Below are 17,893 nucleotides of genomic sequence, written 5' to 3' on the forward strand. Positions count from 1 at the left end.
GTGAATTGGCCAAGCTAAATTGCCCGTAGTGTTAGGTAAGGGGTAAATGTAGGGGTATGGGTGGGTTGCGCTTCGGCGGGTCGGTGTGGACTTGTTGGGCCGAAGGGCCTGTTTCCACACTGTAAGTCTAATCATAATCATAATCATTAACCCTTCATTGCATTGGGCCTGGTAACACCCTATCTTGCTTCACCAGTATTATGCAGGGAGAGTACCTGAGCTCCATGCTCCTTGAAGACACTGAGTATAACTTAGCCAGGTTGCAATGGGACATTTTGGAAAAAGCATTTCAGAAGAAGGAAGTTCTTAAATTTTCTTAGTTCCCACGAGCTTTAATTAGATCTGGTCACAGCCAGCAGCCATTTCCTGTGTGTCTCTTAGCAGCACGGTGACTTGCTAAGTCTGATTATCAGTAATTAAAAAAAAGACTTCTTCTCTGACCTCCCACCTTTTCCAGCTTGAGTAACATTTGCTTCTTAGTTCCTTTTGCTTTTCCCAGACATGCACACTGGGAACTCAGTATAAGGGTAGCTTCTAGCGGGGGCTGAAGTTTAGTTCTTGGCTCCTGGTCACAATACCGGGCAGAATTCCTGGTTAAGAACCCAGGCATGGCATGCCCAATTAAGGATGGTCCATGGCTGCTGGAATTGGTGACTGCAAGTTGAAGGTGCCCTTTTTTTTGTCTTCTTGCATGTGATATAGGTGAGGTTGGAATGGAGGGTTTGTCAGATGGGGAGCAGTTGAGAAGCCTGGGTCACCACTCAGAGTTTAGGGGGATGAGGATGTTGGATCTGATTGAAACCTTTAGGATACTGAGTGGCCTAGATACAGTGGACATGGAGAAGATGTTTTCACAAGTAGGACCTGAGGGCACAGCTTCAGAGTGAAGGGATGACCCTTCAGAACTGACATGGGGTGGAATTTCTTCAGCCAGAGGGTGGTGAATCGTTGGAACTCATTGTCGCAGTGGGCTGTGGTGGCCCAGTCATTGAGTGTATTTAATACAGAGAGAGATAGTTGCCTGATTATTAAGGGGATCGATGGTAATGGGGAGAAAGTAGGTGAATAGAATTGAGAAACCTATCAGCCATGGTCAAATGACAGGTCAGACACAATGGGCCAAATGGCCTAATGGTCTTATTGAAGTGTTTGTTGCCCTTGAATTGATTGATTCTCTAGGCCATTTTCAGAAGGCAGTAGAGTCGAACTGGACTGGTCTAGAGTCACATGTAAGCCAAACCATGTAAGGACAGCAGATTTCCTTCTGTAATGTGCATGAATGAACCACCCGGGTTTTTATAACAATTAGTAATAATAACTTGGTTGTCATGAGACTGGCGTTTTAATTCCAGATTTTTAATGGATTCATATTTCATCACCTGCCGTGGTAGGATTTGAACCCATGATCATCAAAATTACCCTGGTGTTCGGGTTTGCAAAGTTAGTTGACATTACTAGTGTACCAGTGAAAAACAGGGACAGGGAGAGCCTTTCCATAGCCTGTGGCTGCAGCTGTAGCCCTTTCTGCCCATCTGGTCCAGATTAGGCTACTTTGCAGGACATGTATCTCTGAAGCCAGCCCCTGCTTTTGTGAGACCACCAATGTACTATTTGCAGGCTACATGTATATCAAGGGACCAGAATGCAGTCTGGAAGATGCAGACAGTATGTGAAGAATTCTGTCAGCACTTTAATTAGGGTTGGTTGGCTATCTGTCGCAGATGGTCAAGTAGCCATCAACACCCACTCACCTTCTGCACTAATCACTTCCCCAAAGTATTCAGAGGCAGGAATAGGCTGGTAGACTACCCATGCTGTAGACTAGCAATTGTCAGCACACTCAATTCTGAACCCACCCCGGCTTGCAATGAATCCATAACTCTGTGAGTCTTAATGTACATTTGAAAGCAATCTGCAATGTTTACACTCTTGATTGCACATCATATTGTCAATGAACTGTGATGCGTTTTTCTGTTTGAATCAGTGCATGTGTTTGCGCTTTGTGGATATACATTATTCTAGATTTATTTGGAAGTTGAATGACTTCTTTAGATGAAGAACACAAGAATTCTGAGATGTAATATTCACCATTCTGCCATCTTGGTGGTACATGAAGGTAATGCTGTTGACTCAGCCAAGCAAGGAGCAACAGCATCTTTATATTTATACAGCCCCCTTACTGTATTGGAACATCCAGAGATACTTAATAAAAATGTTATTTTGCGACATTTAATGCCAAGCCTATGAAGCATTATTAGCGCAGATAGCCTAATGTTTAATCCAAAAGGCAAGCTTTGACCATTCAAATAAAAGCAAAGTACTTCAGATGCAGGAAATGTGAAGCCAACATGGAAATTCCTGGAGAGACTCAGCAGGTTTGGCAGCATCTGCAGAGACAGTTCTCTGCGTTTGTTACATTTTAATGATGGCTTTAAAAGTGGAGACTCGAGAAGTTTATAGAGGGAATTTCAGAACTTAAGACCAAGGCAGCTATCCTCTACTTTCAGCGTATCATAAGTGCTTGAGCATGTGGGAAGGTGATGGCCTGGTGGTATTATCGTTGGACTGTTAATGCCAAGACTCAGGGAATCCTTCAGATTCCACCACAGCCGATGGGGGAATTTGCACTCATAAAAATAAAATCTAGAATTAACACTCTTGTGATGATCATGTATCCATTGCCGATTGTCAGAAAAAAAAAATCTGGTTCACTGATGCCCTTTAGTGAAGGAAACTGCCATCCTTACCTGCTCTGGATTATACGTGACTCCAAACCCACAACAATGTGGTCGACTCTGAACTGCTTTCTGGCTAGTTTGAGATGAGCATAAATACTGGCTGAGCCAACAGCTCCATCACCCTGTGAATGAATAATAAAAAAAATGCTCACATTGTATCATCAAGGTGTGATCTTTCAACTGGTAGATAAAATTATATTTTATTCAAAATGAGAGAATTGTTCCAATTACTAACAAAAATCCAAAGAACTGTGAATGCTGGAAGTCAGAAATAAAATTAGAAATTGTTGGATAAACTTAGCAGGTCTGGCAGTATCCTTGGAGAGACAGCAGAGTTGCCATTTTGAGTCCAGTTCTGAAGAAGGGTCACTAGACCCAAAACATTAATGCTCTCAAAATGCTGCACCTCACTGTATCTTTCCCCATCTGCACATGCCATCTCACAATTCCTTGTGCAATTTCTCTTGACCATTTGTGGCTAAGTCCTCATTCCTGAAGAAGGGCTTAAAGCTCATTCCTGAAGAAGGGCTTATGCCCGAAATCTCCTGCTCTTTGGATGCTGCCTGACCTGCCGCACTTTTCCAGCAACACATTTTCAGCTCTGATCTCCAGCATCTGCAGACCTCACTTTCTCCTCCATTTGTGGCTAAGTGCCCATTTCAGTCTGCCTTTGTTTACTGAAATGGAGTGGTGATATTATCCAGACCAGAGGGCAGTTTTGGATCTCACCAGAGCAGTTTCTGAACCATTGAAAAATAAAGTCTGAAAATGAAATGGGTGGTAGAGGTGACTGTGAAGCTGCATTAGGTTGGTATATGAACCCGGCTGTTACACTTGGTAACCTGTCATCCTTGGTTCTCACATGTCTCTAATCCCACCCAAAATGCCTTTGGCACCAATCTGTCCTCTCTTGTCTAACAAACCACTTGAGAATGGGCAATGTCCAAAGATGTGCAGGTCAGGTGAATTGGCCATGCTAAATTGCCCATAGTGTTAGGTGCATTAGTCAACGGGGGGGTGGGTTGCTCTTCGGAGGGTCGGTGTGGACTTGTTAGGCTGAAGGGCCTGTTTCCACACTGTCGGGAATCTAATCTATAATCTAATCTAGATTATTGCCAAGTGTGCCCACGTCCGAAGAATCAATGCTTTGTCCAATATGTCGTCAAAGTAAGGTGCCAATTCCATCAGGGTAGAATCAAGGGCAGATTATGCCACAAGTTTCAAAAAGTTTGATTAGGTCCAACCAAAGGGTTCACATGTTAATTCATTGCTGGTCAATCAGAACGTTTGTGGAATCCTGCTATGAGTGACTGAATTGAGGGTGGGATGGAGAGTAAAGCTCTTTGGCTGCTTGAACTAACACATCAATGACAACTGGGCAAAAGGGAAGACTCAGGTAAGAAAGGAGTCAACTGCTGCGAGTAAATTGTTCAACACGGCAAACAAATTAAGAGACAAATGTGCTTGATTAATTAAATATTGGTTGGACACAATGTCACTATCATGCTCTGTATCCTCATTGCTATTTGAGAGTCACTGTTAATCAATAAAATGTCGAAGCAAAAAGTGTCACAACCTTCCATCCATGGTTCTGGGTCAAGTTACTTTCACTCAGTGAGATCAGGCCAATAATACAAACTCTCAGTTCAACAAAAGATGAGACTGCTCTCTTTCTTTAAAACGTAAAGCAACAAAATTGTGTTGAATAGCCACCTAAAAGGGCATTGTATCTGAAGTAATGGTTAATGTAATAGATCGGAACAGAAACTTACTAAACCCAACCAACATAACCTGGCGTAATGATGGAGCCCAGGGCCTGCATACCCACCAATCTTGAAAGGTATGCAGCGTACCATGAACACTGTACTGTCCCTCTCTGTGAACCCCTGGGTATATGTGTAACCGGGAAAGAGGGGAAGACACTCAGGTACAATGGCCCCCTCCATAGCCCATTGCCTGAACACATTAATGGGCAGTTTGGCCAGGCCTAGGAACAGGTCCACAGGGTCACCCTCTGACCTGTCCCACCCTTCTCCACACAGGGTGCTGTTCTTGATTGACACTGTGGCCATGACAGTGATTGTAGGAAGTCAGTTGTTAAAAAGAGCATTGTTGATTAACGCAATGTGGGAATCACTGGCTGGGCCAGTTTTTATTACCCGTCCCTAATTGCCTCTCGTGTAGCATAGGTAGTCCCTCAGTGCTGTTCTTAAGGGACAGAGTTGCAGGATTTTGACCCAGCAACCATAAAAGAACGACGATATTTTTTCCAAAATTAGAATAGTGCGAGGCTTGGAAGGGGGCTTTCAGCTGGTTTGCCCATATTCTGGGGTTTGGAAGGTGCTATTTCAGGTGCCTTGATGAATTGGTTCAGTAGGTGGTAAACACTGCTTGCTCATGGAGGCAGTGAATGCTGAAGGTGAATAATGTGACAATCAAGCGAGTTGCTTTGTCCTGGATGGTATTGAGTTTCTTGAGTGTTCTTGGAGCTGCACCCATCCAGGCACGTAGGGAGTACTCCATCACATTCCTGACTTGTGCCTTGTGGGCAGGCTTTGAAGAAGTAGGATTTGAGTTACTCACTGCAGAATTCCTGTCCTCTGATGTGCTCATAAATATTTATGTGGCTGGTCTAGTTTATTTTCTGCTCAATGGTACCCCTGCAGGATATTGATAGGGGAGTATGTAATGATAATGTCATTGAATGTCGAGAGTGATGCTTAGATTGTCTCTGATTGGAAATGGTCGTTGACTAGCGTTTGTGTGTCGTATATGTTACTTGTCGTTCATCAGGCCATGCCTGGGTATTGTCCAGGTCTTGCTGCATTTGGACATGGATTAATTCAGTATCTGAGGAGTCTTGAATGCTGCTGAACATTGTGCGGTCATCGGCAAACATCCCTATTCCCCTTGTAGTTAGGGCAAGGTCATTGATGAAGCAGTTGAAAATATGACATTACCCTAATGAGCCCCTGCAGTGATATCCTGAAGCTGAGATGACTGACCTCAAACAGCCAAAGCCATCTTCCTTTCAGCATGACACCTACCAGTGGAGAGTTTCCCACTGGTTCTCACTGATTTCAGATGTGCGTGGGCAGTCTCATACCAAACTTAGTCAAGTGAAGCTTTGATATCAAGGTCACTCTGACCTCATCTCCAGCATTTAGCTTGAAAGTCCAGCTTTAGACCCAGATAAGGTCAGGCCCTGGTGGAACCCAAACTGAGAATCAGTGAGTAAGTTGTTGTTGAGTCAGTGTTGCTTGACAGCACTGTCGATGATCCCTTCCACCACTTTGCTAATGATTGAGAGGACACTGACCGGTTGGTAATATGTCAGGTTGGATCTATCCAGTGTTTTGTGGGCAGGACTTGCCTGAGCCATTTTGCAGACTGCTGGATAGATGCTAGTGTTGTAGCTGCACAACCTGGACATGGGCATGACAAGTTCCTGGAGTTTGATTTTTATAGAGTCTTCCAAAAAAAGGAAGGTGGGGGAGGTTGAGAGATTTAGGCACAACTGGGGAAGACGGTGTAAAAGGATTTGTGAATGCTCATGTGGCCAGAATTAGACTACCACCGATACCATCTTCTGGGATTGTGGGAGTATAGCAATAGAGAGGCTGTAGACGTCATAGAGGCATTTCGACAAAACTCTGCCAGAAATGCACTTAAATAATTCTCAAGTTGAGAAATGAGTGGGACATGGTTTTCAGCAGGAGATGGTCATAAGACTATAGATGAGTTAAAGGAGAGGCAAAGGTAGGCCACCCTTGTGATGGAGAGACTCGACAATGAGATGATCTATTCTTACTCAGAAAGGATGCCAAGCAGTGGTTTCTCTAAAGTTGCACACATGCGCAGCCGGGCAGTCACTGTACAGGCAATTGTCCCCTTTATGATGGGGTGCAGCCATTCCATTTAAAGTGACAGATCATCAAATTCAACAGGCTGCTGACAACAAAGAAACAGTGAAGGAACATTAATACCAAGGCTTTAAACAGTTTGGCCCAGCAATAGTCAGTGGCCACGGAGTGCACAATGCAGTCAACAACCAGGGAATGGAATTCAGATGGTAAGCAAAGCCAATGACTTCAGTCCTGCATATCCGATGGAAGAAATTTCAAGAAATATGATAATTGTGCAGGAAAATAGTTTTGCAGTAGAAGATTAGTCATGTCCTCCTTGAATGGCAGACTGAACCTAAAGGGCTGAATGGCCTCCTGGCTGTATTTCTTGTGTTGTTATTTTTCTTTAAAAATGTATTCTCATCAATGATGGGATGTTGGACATGCCATAATTCATGTAGTAGGGAGGTCAAGCGGGCTCATGGTGCAGCGTGGTGTCAGATGCTGTTGCCGATAGGAAATGTGGATTTAGAACCTTGGTTTCTATGAAGTTGAATTGCTGTAGGCCTCAAGCTGATTTTCTCTCCCATTTATTTGTGTCTCACTGACTGAGCGGCAACTCTTCCCAATCTTAAAATTGAAACAAAAGCATTGAACCGAAAGTCTTCATATTACACCAGATTGGCAGCATTGGTGAACAGTTGAACACATTTGGCAGCAATTAAATTTTCATCTCTGTTTGGTCATAACACTGATGGAGTACTCTGCCGGTTTCAAGTATGTGATGGAGGCTGTGCACTGTCGAACACATTTACCTTGTGGTGTAATTTGTTGCTGCTTTTCACCTGCAGTTCAACTCAATATCAGTCAATATTTCAAGGTATTAACTCCCTACTGTTTCCCATTGCCAGTTTCCTCATCTTTATCCTTGCACAGAATAGCTCCTCTTCAACAATCACATGAATATAAATGGAAAAGAAAGGTCAACTGATCAAAGCCATGTACTCTTTACACGGCTCATTATAACGTGAGCTACAAGGACACCTTGACTGACTTTTGCACTTTTTTTCATGACTTCCTCATTATCATGGATTTAAGAAAATTAAAACGATGAATACATTTCAACTGGGTAGCTTTTCAGAGCTGCGGAGTATGGAATCTTTGCCCAGGTTACAAAGAAAACCCAATGGATAGCACAAAAGATTTTGACATGTGATAGATGAGATCATCTTGGGAGACACGTGCATTTTGATTGAAGATTTGACTTGGGCTGTGGGACAATTGTGCAGATGATTGGAGAGGCTTTTTATTAACTAATGCATTAGATTTAGTGGTGAAACTCTAATCATTACAGCACAAACTAAGTGACGATTGAATACAGGAAGTGATTACACAATCTTGAGCTTCGTTTAGCAGAAGGATGCCCCTTGGTATTAGTCTTCCAAAAAATCCAAAATGTGACAGGTTAATTGTACTTTGGTAAACTACTGTCTAACATCTATCTATCCGTATGGCAGCTCCATGAAATAAATAGTGTTTTCTGAAATGCAGTAAGGATTTCAGGCTGTTAAAATGATTTGATAGACTATGTTTTTAGAAGCACTGAGCCGGCATGCCTTCTGGCTGTGTTGCTTAGCAACATTTTAATTCAAGAAGGATCAAAAAGACAAAATCCCTATGGAGTTGAAAACAGAAATAAGTCTGCAGTTGACAGATGATATGAGTTGTTATATAATATACTGTGAAGCTCACTGAGTTCTTTCATGAATGATAAATGGACTGTACACAGATCAATGAGTTCTACAATAAACTGGAACCACGGTCCATATCTGAGGCAGAACAGGTTGCGTAGGAGGGAAGGCAGTCGGAGATTTAGTCATTGAGACAATTTGTATACGTTTTACTGTTACAAAGTGTGAGGGGAAACAACTGGCAATATTTGGCTGTCTCATGACTGTTCCCTTCTTTCAATAGGGGTCGACCAAATTGTACCAAATATAATCATCCAGTCATGTTCACCAACTTGATAGAAATCGGCATTTCCTTTTGAGATGGTACTGCAGCCGTCTCAGTGAGGGCATTGCTACGAAATGATTATTCACCCATGTGTAATGTGCCTTTGGAGCAGCATTGTGTCAAAAGTGGCACAAGCAAATGCGGCTTTCCTTAAGCAAGTTCTGAAACAGCTCAAAGGGTTTGTCTATTTGGATCAGGCGGCAATTTCATCACGTACACTTCTCAAATGCAGAGCAAATGACATTGGTTTAGTACATTTTCATTTATTTTTGATGGAAACCTACTGGACCAGTATCAGGTGCATCGTCCAAAAATTGCTGGAGTGGGGAAACTGGTTGAGTTGTTTAATCTCACCCTCGGATTGTCTTGCACTTCTCAGACAAACTGCTTGAAGTGGAAGCTGATAACATTGCTTCCAAAGCAGTTGGACATTTGGAACCTTAGTGAAGTTTGCGACTAATGATTTATCTCCTTTAATTAAAGAACAGAAGGAGGACCTGAATGAATTCGATACAAATTAGGACAAAAAGAGAAACAAAAAGGACAGGGAAAGGAAGAGACTGCATTAGCCGAGAGAAAAGACAGAATTGCAAACTGAGATGAAAATAAATAGAAATTAACTTAAAATCTCTCACAACAACTTAGAGCCTACAGGAACGAAACTCCAGTTTCAGTACAATGTTGAGTTTTAGATCAGAATCATCAATCACACAATTAACAGATCTCTTCAGACTCGAAGTCTGAGGCTTAATTAGATTTATTTTGATGAACAGAGAAAATCCAACAATTTTTTGATGAATTTGAACGGAAAGGCTTGAGGTGAAGCTTTTTTTTTGGTTTTGACGAGGTTGATAGCAAAACAGCACAAATCATCTGATAAGTGTAGAGAATGGGAACCTGTGCAGTATCTGTCCCTCATGCCCAATTACTGGGACTTTAATGAGGAATATCGACGAGCATGCTGAATACAGAGCTCCTCTTCCAACAATTTCTGAGTCATTAAGGTTCATGTTTTTGTGATATGCTGTATTCTTAAAGGATCGAGCCACAGTTAAAATCCAAGAGAATTGTGTAGATACAATCTGTGGCAGCCAAACAGAACATAGGATTACTTATTCATTAGGACTGAACATAAATATCTGCTTGCCAATTGAGATGAGTCATTTTTAAAGATAATTACAATTACACATTTTTATCGGGCATTTTCAATTGATCAAAAGTGGAATCGGGGTAGATAGGATAGTGAAGGAGGTGTTTGCTATGCTTGCCACATTGTTCAGTCATTGAGTAGAGGAGCTGGGAGGTCATGTTGCGGCTGTACAGGACATTGGTTTGGCCACTTTTGGAACATTGCGTGCAACTCTGGTCTCCTTCCTATCGGAAGGATGTTGTGAAAGGTGAAAGGGTTCAGAAAAGATTTACAAGAATGTTACCAGGGTTGGAGGGTTTGAGCTACAGGGAGAGGCTGAATAGGCTGGGGCTGTTTTCCCGGAGCGTAAGAGGCTGATGAGTTACCTTATAGAGGTTTAAAAAATCATGAGAAGCATGGATAGGGTCAATAGGGAAGGTCTCAGGAGGGACATACTGGCACTGTAGCGTGTCCAGTGGAGATTCACACGGATGATTTCTGGAATGGTTGGTCTAACATACGAGGAACGGCTGAGGATCCTGGGATTGTATTCATTGGAGTTTAGAAGGTTAAGGGGAGATCTAATAGAAACTTACAAGATAATACATGGCTTGGAAAGGGTAGACGCTAAGAAATTGTTTCCGTTAGGCGGGGAGACTATGACCCATGGGCACAGCCTTAAAATTAGAGGGGGTCAATTCAGAACAGAAATGCGGAGACATTTCTTCAGCCAGAGAGTGGTGGGCCTGTGGAATTCATTGCCGCGGAGTGCAGTGGAGGCCGGGATGCTAAATGTCTTCAAGGCAGAGATTGATAGATTCTTGATGTCACAAGGAATTAAGGGCTACGGGGAGACTGCAGGTAAGTGGAGTTGAAATGCCCTTCAGCCATGATTAAATGGCAGAGTGGACTCGATGGGCCGAATGGCCTTACTTCCACTCCTATGTCTTATGGTCTTAAGGTCTTCTCCGTGGGGTGGAGGAGTTCAAAGCTGGAGCACATAGGTTTACAATGAGAAGGAAAAGATCTAAAAGGGACCTGAGGGGCAACTTTTTCACACAGAAGGTGTTGCATGTATGGAATGAGCTGCCAGAGGAACTGATGGAGACTTGTACGATTTCAACATTTAAAAGGCACCTGGATGGGTATATGAATGGGAAGGGTTTAGAGGGATATGTGCCAAATGCTGGCAAATGAAACTAGATCAATTTAGGGTGTCTGGTCGGCATGAACGAGTTGAACTGAAGGGTCTGTTTCCATGCTCAATAGTTTTATAACTGTAATTCATTTTGCATTTGCATAATTGGTCATAATGGAGGATCAAAATGATAAAATGGTATTAGACATTGTTTAAAGAGGACATGAAGTCAAAGCTTTTCATCTTCCACTCACCCGATCCAAGAATCAACACTCTTATTTAATGTGTTATGGTGTTCCCCTTCTAAGCAAATCTTGCCTCCCACCCCGAAGGGACTTGACAGGGTAAATGCTGAGAGGATGTTTCCCCTCATGGGAGAGTGAGCCACCGGAGGTTGTCATCCGAGAATAAATGGCCACCAATAAAAGAGTGAAATGAGAAGGAACTTCTTCTCTCAGAGGGTTGTGAGTCTTTGGAATTCCTTGTTACAGAGAGCTGAGATAGATTTAAGGCTGAGATATAGATTCTTGATCAGTCGGGGAGTCAAGGACTATGGGGAAAGGGCTGGGAAGTCGAAAGGGGAATTGTAGGATCAGCCATGATCCTATTGAATGGTGGGGAAAGCTCAAGGGGCTGAACGGCCTGCTCCTGTTCCTATTTCTTGTGGTCTAGTCCTGATCAATGACAATAAGCTTTAGACATTATGTATTTTCTTTAGCAAAGTCTAGGTCTTTAATGCTCAGGAAGTCTTTGTAGGATAATCATTAATAAATCAAATATGCAATTTAGGTGAAACATCTTTAACTAGTGAGTCATTGTAATATGGAACCTACTGCTGAAAGGACTAGTCAAGGTTAATTATGGAGAATCTTTCAAAGGTGAACTAGGTAAGCACATAAGCAGAAGAAACTTAAGGGCTGCTGTGATAAGGTGAAAGGATGTGAGAGAAGGTACATTTGGGACAATAAGCATTGGCACAGAGTAGTTAGGCCTGTTTTTATGCTGCTACATCTAAATACTTCAAAGAAAAGATTTACTTCGGGTCCTTGAAAATTGGCAAATAGTATCTTGATCACTGAAACTTAAACATTGTGTGCTCGGAGCTGAAGTGTTGTTGAAGTAGTGATGATGAATGACTTTGGAAGGAAATTGGATAGGAAGTTGGGGACAATGGGAATGGAGCAAAGTAATGGCACTGACTGGTTTGCTGTACAGAGGGCTAGCATTGACTTAACAGGCTGAATAATCTCCTTCTGTGTCCGACCAACTAAGTGACGCTACAGCACAAAAAGGCATTCGGACATTGGTCTGCTCCTGCTATTACTGTGAGCCCCGTGTGCCCTAATTTTCCAAAATCAGGATTGGAATTGCATTCAAAAAATAATGAATGGATTTTAAGGAGATGTTGAGCCCGCAATCTGTAGGTCACACACCATAAAACAAAGACCAAGCAGATTCTGAGAGAAAAAGATTCTCATTCTGAGTAGAACCAAAACAAATCTGAAACACTTGCTCTGCTTTCCCTGCACAGGTGCTGCCAGACCTACTGAGTTTCTCCAGGAATTTCTGTTTTTGTTTCTGATTTCCAGCATCAGCAGTTCTTTGTTTTGTTGTTCTCATTATGCGCAGGTTAAATTTGAATGACTTTATTTAAAAATAGTGCAACGTGTAAGGCTGTCTTTAGCAAGTGTAACAGAAATAGTGGAAATATATATTTATAGCAATTCACATCTCTACCACCCCCACCGCCCTGTTCGCCAACCTTTCCTGCCAAACACTCTCATGAACATTTTTCATGCCAGAATGCGTCTTTCTAGCTGGCAGTTTGAAGCTGTGATATAGCTCTTGAATCATCATTAATGAAGCATCTGAATATAATGCACAGCTCCAAAATTAAAATACCGAAAGAAAGCACCAAATTATTAATTGCTGCAATCATTAGATCATCTCAAAATGTTAGATCTAAGTGGAAAGTAAGAAAGGAATTCAACTTATATGCCCGAAGGGCATTACAAGATGCTGTCTCGCCAATAAAGTACATTTTGAAAGTATTGTGATTTCAGAAATGCAGCAATTTGTACCAACAAGATCTCTCAAACACCACTGTAATAAAAGATCATCGTTGTCTTTTAGTGACATTACTTGAGGTATAAATATTGGACAGGCCGCCCATCATTTTCTTTGAAGTGGTGCTATTGGATCTTAAATATACACATCACCTCCTAGCACAGAGAGAGACAGGGTCCTGGCTCAATATCTCAACTAAAAGACTGCTCTTCACATGGCACAGCGCTCCCTCTGTATTAGCGTTACAGTGCACGCCTAGAATTGGAACGTACAACCACATTTTAAATCTGCACGCATACATAGAAATTACAATCTATGAGATGGTATTCTGAGGGATGTGATTGCATTGGGGAGAGTGTTGACGAGATTTATGGAAGGAGAGTGTGTTGCTGGAAAAGCACAGAAGGTCTGGCAGCATCCAAAGAGCAGGAAAATTGACGTTTCAGCTGGAGCCCTTCATTAGGGATCTATCACCTGGACTGAAGAGTATTACTTACAAAGAGAGGTTGGTCTGACTGAAGTTGTTTTCCTTGGATGAGGAAATTGAGGGGAGACAAGATTGAGATGTATGAAATTACGAGGGGCTTGGATATGGTCGACCAGAAGAGAAATTTCCCTTGATGGAGGGATTGGGGTGATGGATTTAAGGTAAAGGGCAAATGGTTCAAAAGTGATGTGAAGAAAAGTTTTTCACCCAGAGGCTGGTGGGAGTCTGGAACTGAGTGCCTGAACGGACGGAGGAGGCAGAACCCCTCCCGACATAGAGGAAGTACAGGTTGTTCTGCTGGAACGTGCGTTTCGTCAATGTGAATGACGCGATTGATGAATAGGGGATACTGCTCCTAAAGCATGAACGTTTAAAAGGTTTGTTGGCTCTAATGTGATTGCATCGCCAACACTTGAAGTGTGATTTATATCCCGCGATTCTTGTATAGCGCGAGGTCACACAGGAACACGACTATCGTGTTATAGAAGAAATGGTTGTATTTATATGTGCACTCACAATGGCAAGGCTACAGGCTAACTGCTGGAAAATGGGATTAGAATAATGAGATGGTTGTATTTGACTGGCACCAACTCGATGGGCTGAAAGATCTTTTACAGTGCTGTGGACCTCAAAGGTGCCATTACAACGGAAGTAGTTACTCGCCAAAGCTCTGTCTTCTACTGTGATGGTTCAGATCCCTTTAAAAATCTCCTGTGTTGTCTGACTGTTTCTGATTGAGTTCAGGATTCAACCAGTTGTGTAGATTTTCCTATTGACTTGATGCCACCTGTGTTAGATTCTTTTTGGAGAGGTCAATGGTATTGTTTAATGCAGGTAAATGGGTCTGAAAATAATTTGATGCCCCCTTTTCAGTGGGCGGCACGGTGGCACAGTGGTTAGCACTGCTGCCTCACAGCGCCGGAGACCCGGGTTCAATTCCCGACTCAGGCGACAGACTGTGTGGAGTTTGCACGTTCTCCCCGTGTCTGCGTGGGTTTCCTCCGGGTGCTCCGGTTTCCTCCCACAGTCCAAAGATGTGCGGGTCAGGTGAATTGGCCATGCTAAATTGCCTGTAGTGTTAGGTAAGGGGTAAATGTAGAGGTACGGGTGGGTTGCGCTTCGGCGGGTCGGTGTGGACTTGTTGAGAAACTCAGCGGGTCTGGCAGCATCTGTGGAGAGAAAAATGAGCTGAACCAAGTTTGAGATGGTTTTCTTCATCAAAAATCTCAAGAGTCATTGTTAAGAACACACACATAGACAGTAAGGACGGGTGCAGGCTCTTCAGCCCACCATGTCTGTGCTGACCATGATGCCATTCCAAACTAATCCCATCTGTCTGCACATGGTCTGTATGCCTCTATTCTCTGCCAGTCCATATGTCTGTCTAAATGCCTCTAATACATTGCTTAAGTATCTGCTTCTCCCATCTTCCCTGGCAGCATGTTCCAAGCACCTACCGCCCTCTGTGTTAAACAAACTTTTCCTCGCACATCTCCTTTAAATTTTTCCCCTCTTACCTTAAACTTATGCCTCTAGTATTTGACATGTCCACCCTGTGAAAAAGACTCGACTCTCTACCCTCTCCATGTCTCTCACAATTTTATATACTTCTTTTAGATTGCCCCTCAACCTCTGACTCTCCAGAAAAATCAATCGAAGTTCTGAAGAAGATACATTTTGGTTAACTCGGTTTCTCTCTCCACAGATAGAACAGAACTGCTGAGTTTCTCAAACACTTTCTCGTTGAATTTCTGGCTTCCAGCATCCACGGCATTTTGCCTTAGTTGAACCTTGCTCTGATAAATGGCAGTGAAATAGACTCAAAGGACTGAACGGTCAGCACCTATTCCCATGTGCCGAATCCACGATAGATTAGATTAGATTTCCTACAGTATGGAAACAGGCCCTTTGGCCCAACCAGTCCACACCAACCCTCCAAAGGGTAACCCAGCCAGACCCATTCTACTACCTAATGGCCCTAACACTATGGGCAATTTAGCCCGGCCAATTCACCTGACCAGCACATCTTTGGATGGTGGGAGGAAACTGGAGCGCCTGGAGGAAATCCACACAGATACTGGGAGAATGCGCAAACTTCACACAGACAGTAACCCAAAGCAGGAATTGAACCCAGGTCCCTAGCACTATGAGGCAGCAGTGCTAACCACTGAGCCACCATGCCACCCTGAGAACACCCTTTGCAGTAGTGAAATATCAGTGGAAAGGAAAGATGTGCCAGGAATGCTCTCAAGCAGATTCTAATGGTGGTACAAACAGTCTAAACTGATGCATCTTTGATTAAATGACTGCTAACTGCTGTTCCAATCCTCCACTAACAAGATCGCCACAAAGCACCACATAAAACAATACCTCAGCATGAGTGACATGACCCACAGAATACAGAGTCCGAGGCTATTACTGGAACTATAATTGGGTAATTTTTGCTCTTCAGTCCAAGACGTTTTAATTCCTTTCGGCTATTGTTGTCCTTCTTGTGAAGTGATTGTCGTGGTGTGTGAGATAATAGGAAAGCAACTCCAAGTGGTCAACTTTATCACTAGCTAAATACTGCCCACTGTTTAATTATTACCGCCATGAGCAGTGCAGTAAACATTAAGCAGCAGGCAAGGTTCTGCGCAAAATGAGCTCTATGGAAGTGCCACACACACTCACAAAACCTCGCCTGGTCATTCCACAACAAAGTAAAACAGATTTATTATCTCCTTAAGTTCCAATAAATGTCCCCCCACTAAGCAGTCGACCTATCCTTCTGTGGCTGGCCTTTCCATTTCAGCTGTCACGGTCCTATGTGGACTCTTCGTTCTGAGTGGGACTTGTAACATGATGAGGGAGGAGGACTTACATTTCTGTAGCACCTTCTCGTGACCTCAGTGCCTGCCAAAGTGCCAGGGAGGTGCTCTTTAGAAGTGGCACAGGACCAGTCATCCAGAATCCCAGGTTAATGATCTGGGGTCAAGAGGTCAAATCAGAGCATGGAAGCTGGTTGAATTTAAATTCAGCCAGTAACTGAGAATTTGAAAGCTATCCTCTGTAATTATGATTCGGAGATGCCGGTGTTGGACTGGGGTGTACAAAGTTAAATATCACACAACACCAGGTTATAGTCCAGCAGGTTTATTTGGAAACACTAACTTTCAGAGCGCTGCTCCTTCATCAGGTGATTATGGAGTACTTCAAAAGCTAGTGCTTCCAATTAAATCTGTTGGAATATAACTTGGTGTTGTGTGATTTTTATCTTCTGTAATGTTGACCATGAAGGGGAGGCCACAGCCTAGTGGTATTATTGCTGGATTGTCAATCCAGGAAACCAGGTTCACAGTCCCACCACAACTGATGGTGGAATTTGAATTCAATAGAGATTTGGAAGTAAGAGTCTAATGATGACCACAAAACTATTATTCAGTGTTGGGTAAACCCAATCTGGTTCACTAATGTCCTTTAGGGAAGGAAGCTGCCATCCTTATCTTTCTGATCTACATGTGTCTCTAGCAATGTATTTCACTTTTAGCTGCCCTTTAGAATCGCCTAGTAAGTTACTCAGAGAAAATGGGGACTATAGATGCTGGAGAGTCAGAGACGAAAAGTGTGGTGCTGAAAAGGCACAGCAGGTCAGGCAGTGTCCAAGAGCCCTTCATCAGGAATGTTACTTAGCATGTTTTGTAATACCTTGTCAGTGACATCCACATCTCTTGAAAAATCAAAGGAAACAAATGTTTAGAGCGACAATATAATTAAGTGTTTTAAGAGTCTCCCCAAAGACTTCCGTTTAAGAACACAACACTTTACCACAGGTTTTGTTCTTTGCAATGACTGGCAGAATACAACAGCGTATACACAGATGGTCCACAATGGTCATTTTAAATGACAATGTCCAACCCCTGCATTAGGAACAACAGATTTAAGAGGCACGGTTAGTAAGTTTGCAGATGACGTCAAAATTGCAGATATCGTGAACAGTGAAGAAGGTTATCTAAGATTACAAGTGGATCTTAATCAATTGGGCCAATGGGTTGAGGAGTGGCAGATGGAGTTTAATTTGGATAAATGAGATATATTATATTTTGGTAAAATAAGCAAGGACAGACACAAGGAGAACATGTAAACTCCACACAAGTAGTGGCCTGAGGATGGAATTGAAGCCAGGCCTCTGGCACTGAGGCAGCAGTACTGGTCACTGAGCCACCATGCCATTCCCAAAACTGCTGCTTTTTCTGATTTTCCTGTGCATCAGAGCATCTTGGCCGACTGCTAAGTGCTGAAACTCTAAATTGTGAAAACCTTTGCAATGACTGTTTTATTTCAGCTAATTATTTTCTTTGTACTCGCAGGTGGAGAAAACCAAGATTCGATCCGTCGCTGTAAAGTAAGTTTTTTTTTAAGTTTCTCTGATTTTATTTTGCATGTTTCTATGTGTGATCAAATGCTGAAGTGTTTATCGTATTTAGTTGGAGG

The 17,893-nt window shown here is 42.8% G+C and overlaps 1 protein-coding gene across 2 annotated transcripts in view; it reads left to right on the forward strand.

The window, feature by feature from the left end:
- The window catches only part of aff2 (AF4/FMR2 family, member 2), a 536,530-nt gene that overhangs the window by 399,019 nt on the left and 119,618 nt on the right, over positions 1-17,893 (forward strand). For both annotated transcript variants that reach the window (XM_060832402.1, XM_060832404.1), the window contains exon 9: positions 17,770-17,804. In XM_060832402.1, coding sequence (XP_060688385.1) covers positions 17,770-17,804 — 35 coding nt within the window. The remainder of the gene's footprint in view (positions 1-17,769; positions 17,805-17,893) is intronic.

Source organism: Hemiscyllium ocellatum, chromosome 11 (assembly GCF_020745735.1).
Source record: "Hemiscyllium ocellatum isolate sHemOce1 chromosome 11, sHemOce1.pat.X.cur, whole genome shotgun sequence".
In the NCBI taxonomy this organism is placed as follows: domain Eukaryota; kingdom Metazoa; phylum Chordata; class Chondrichthyes; order Orectolobiformes; family Hemiscylliidae; genus Hemiscyllium; species Hemiscyllium ocellatum.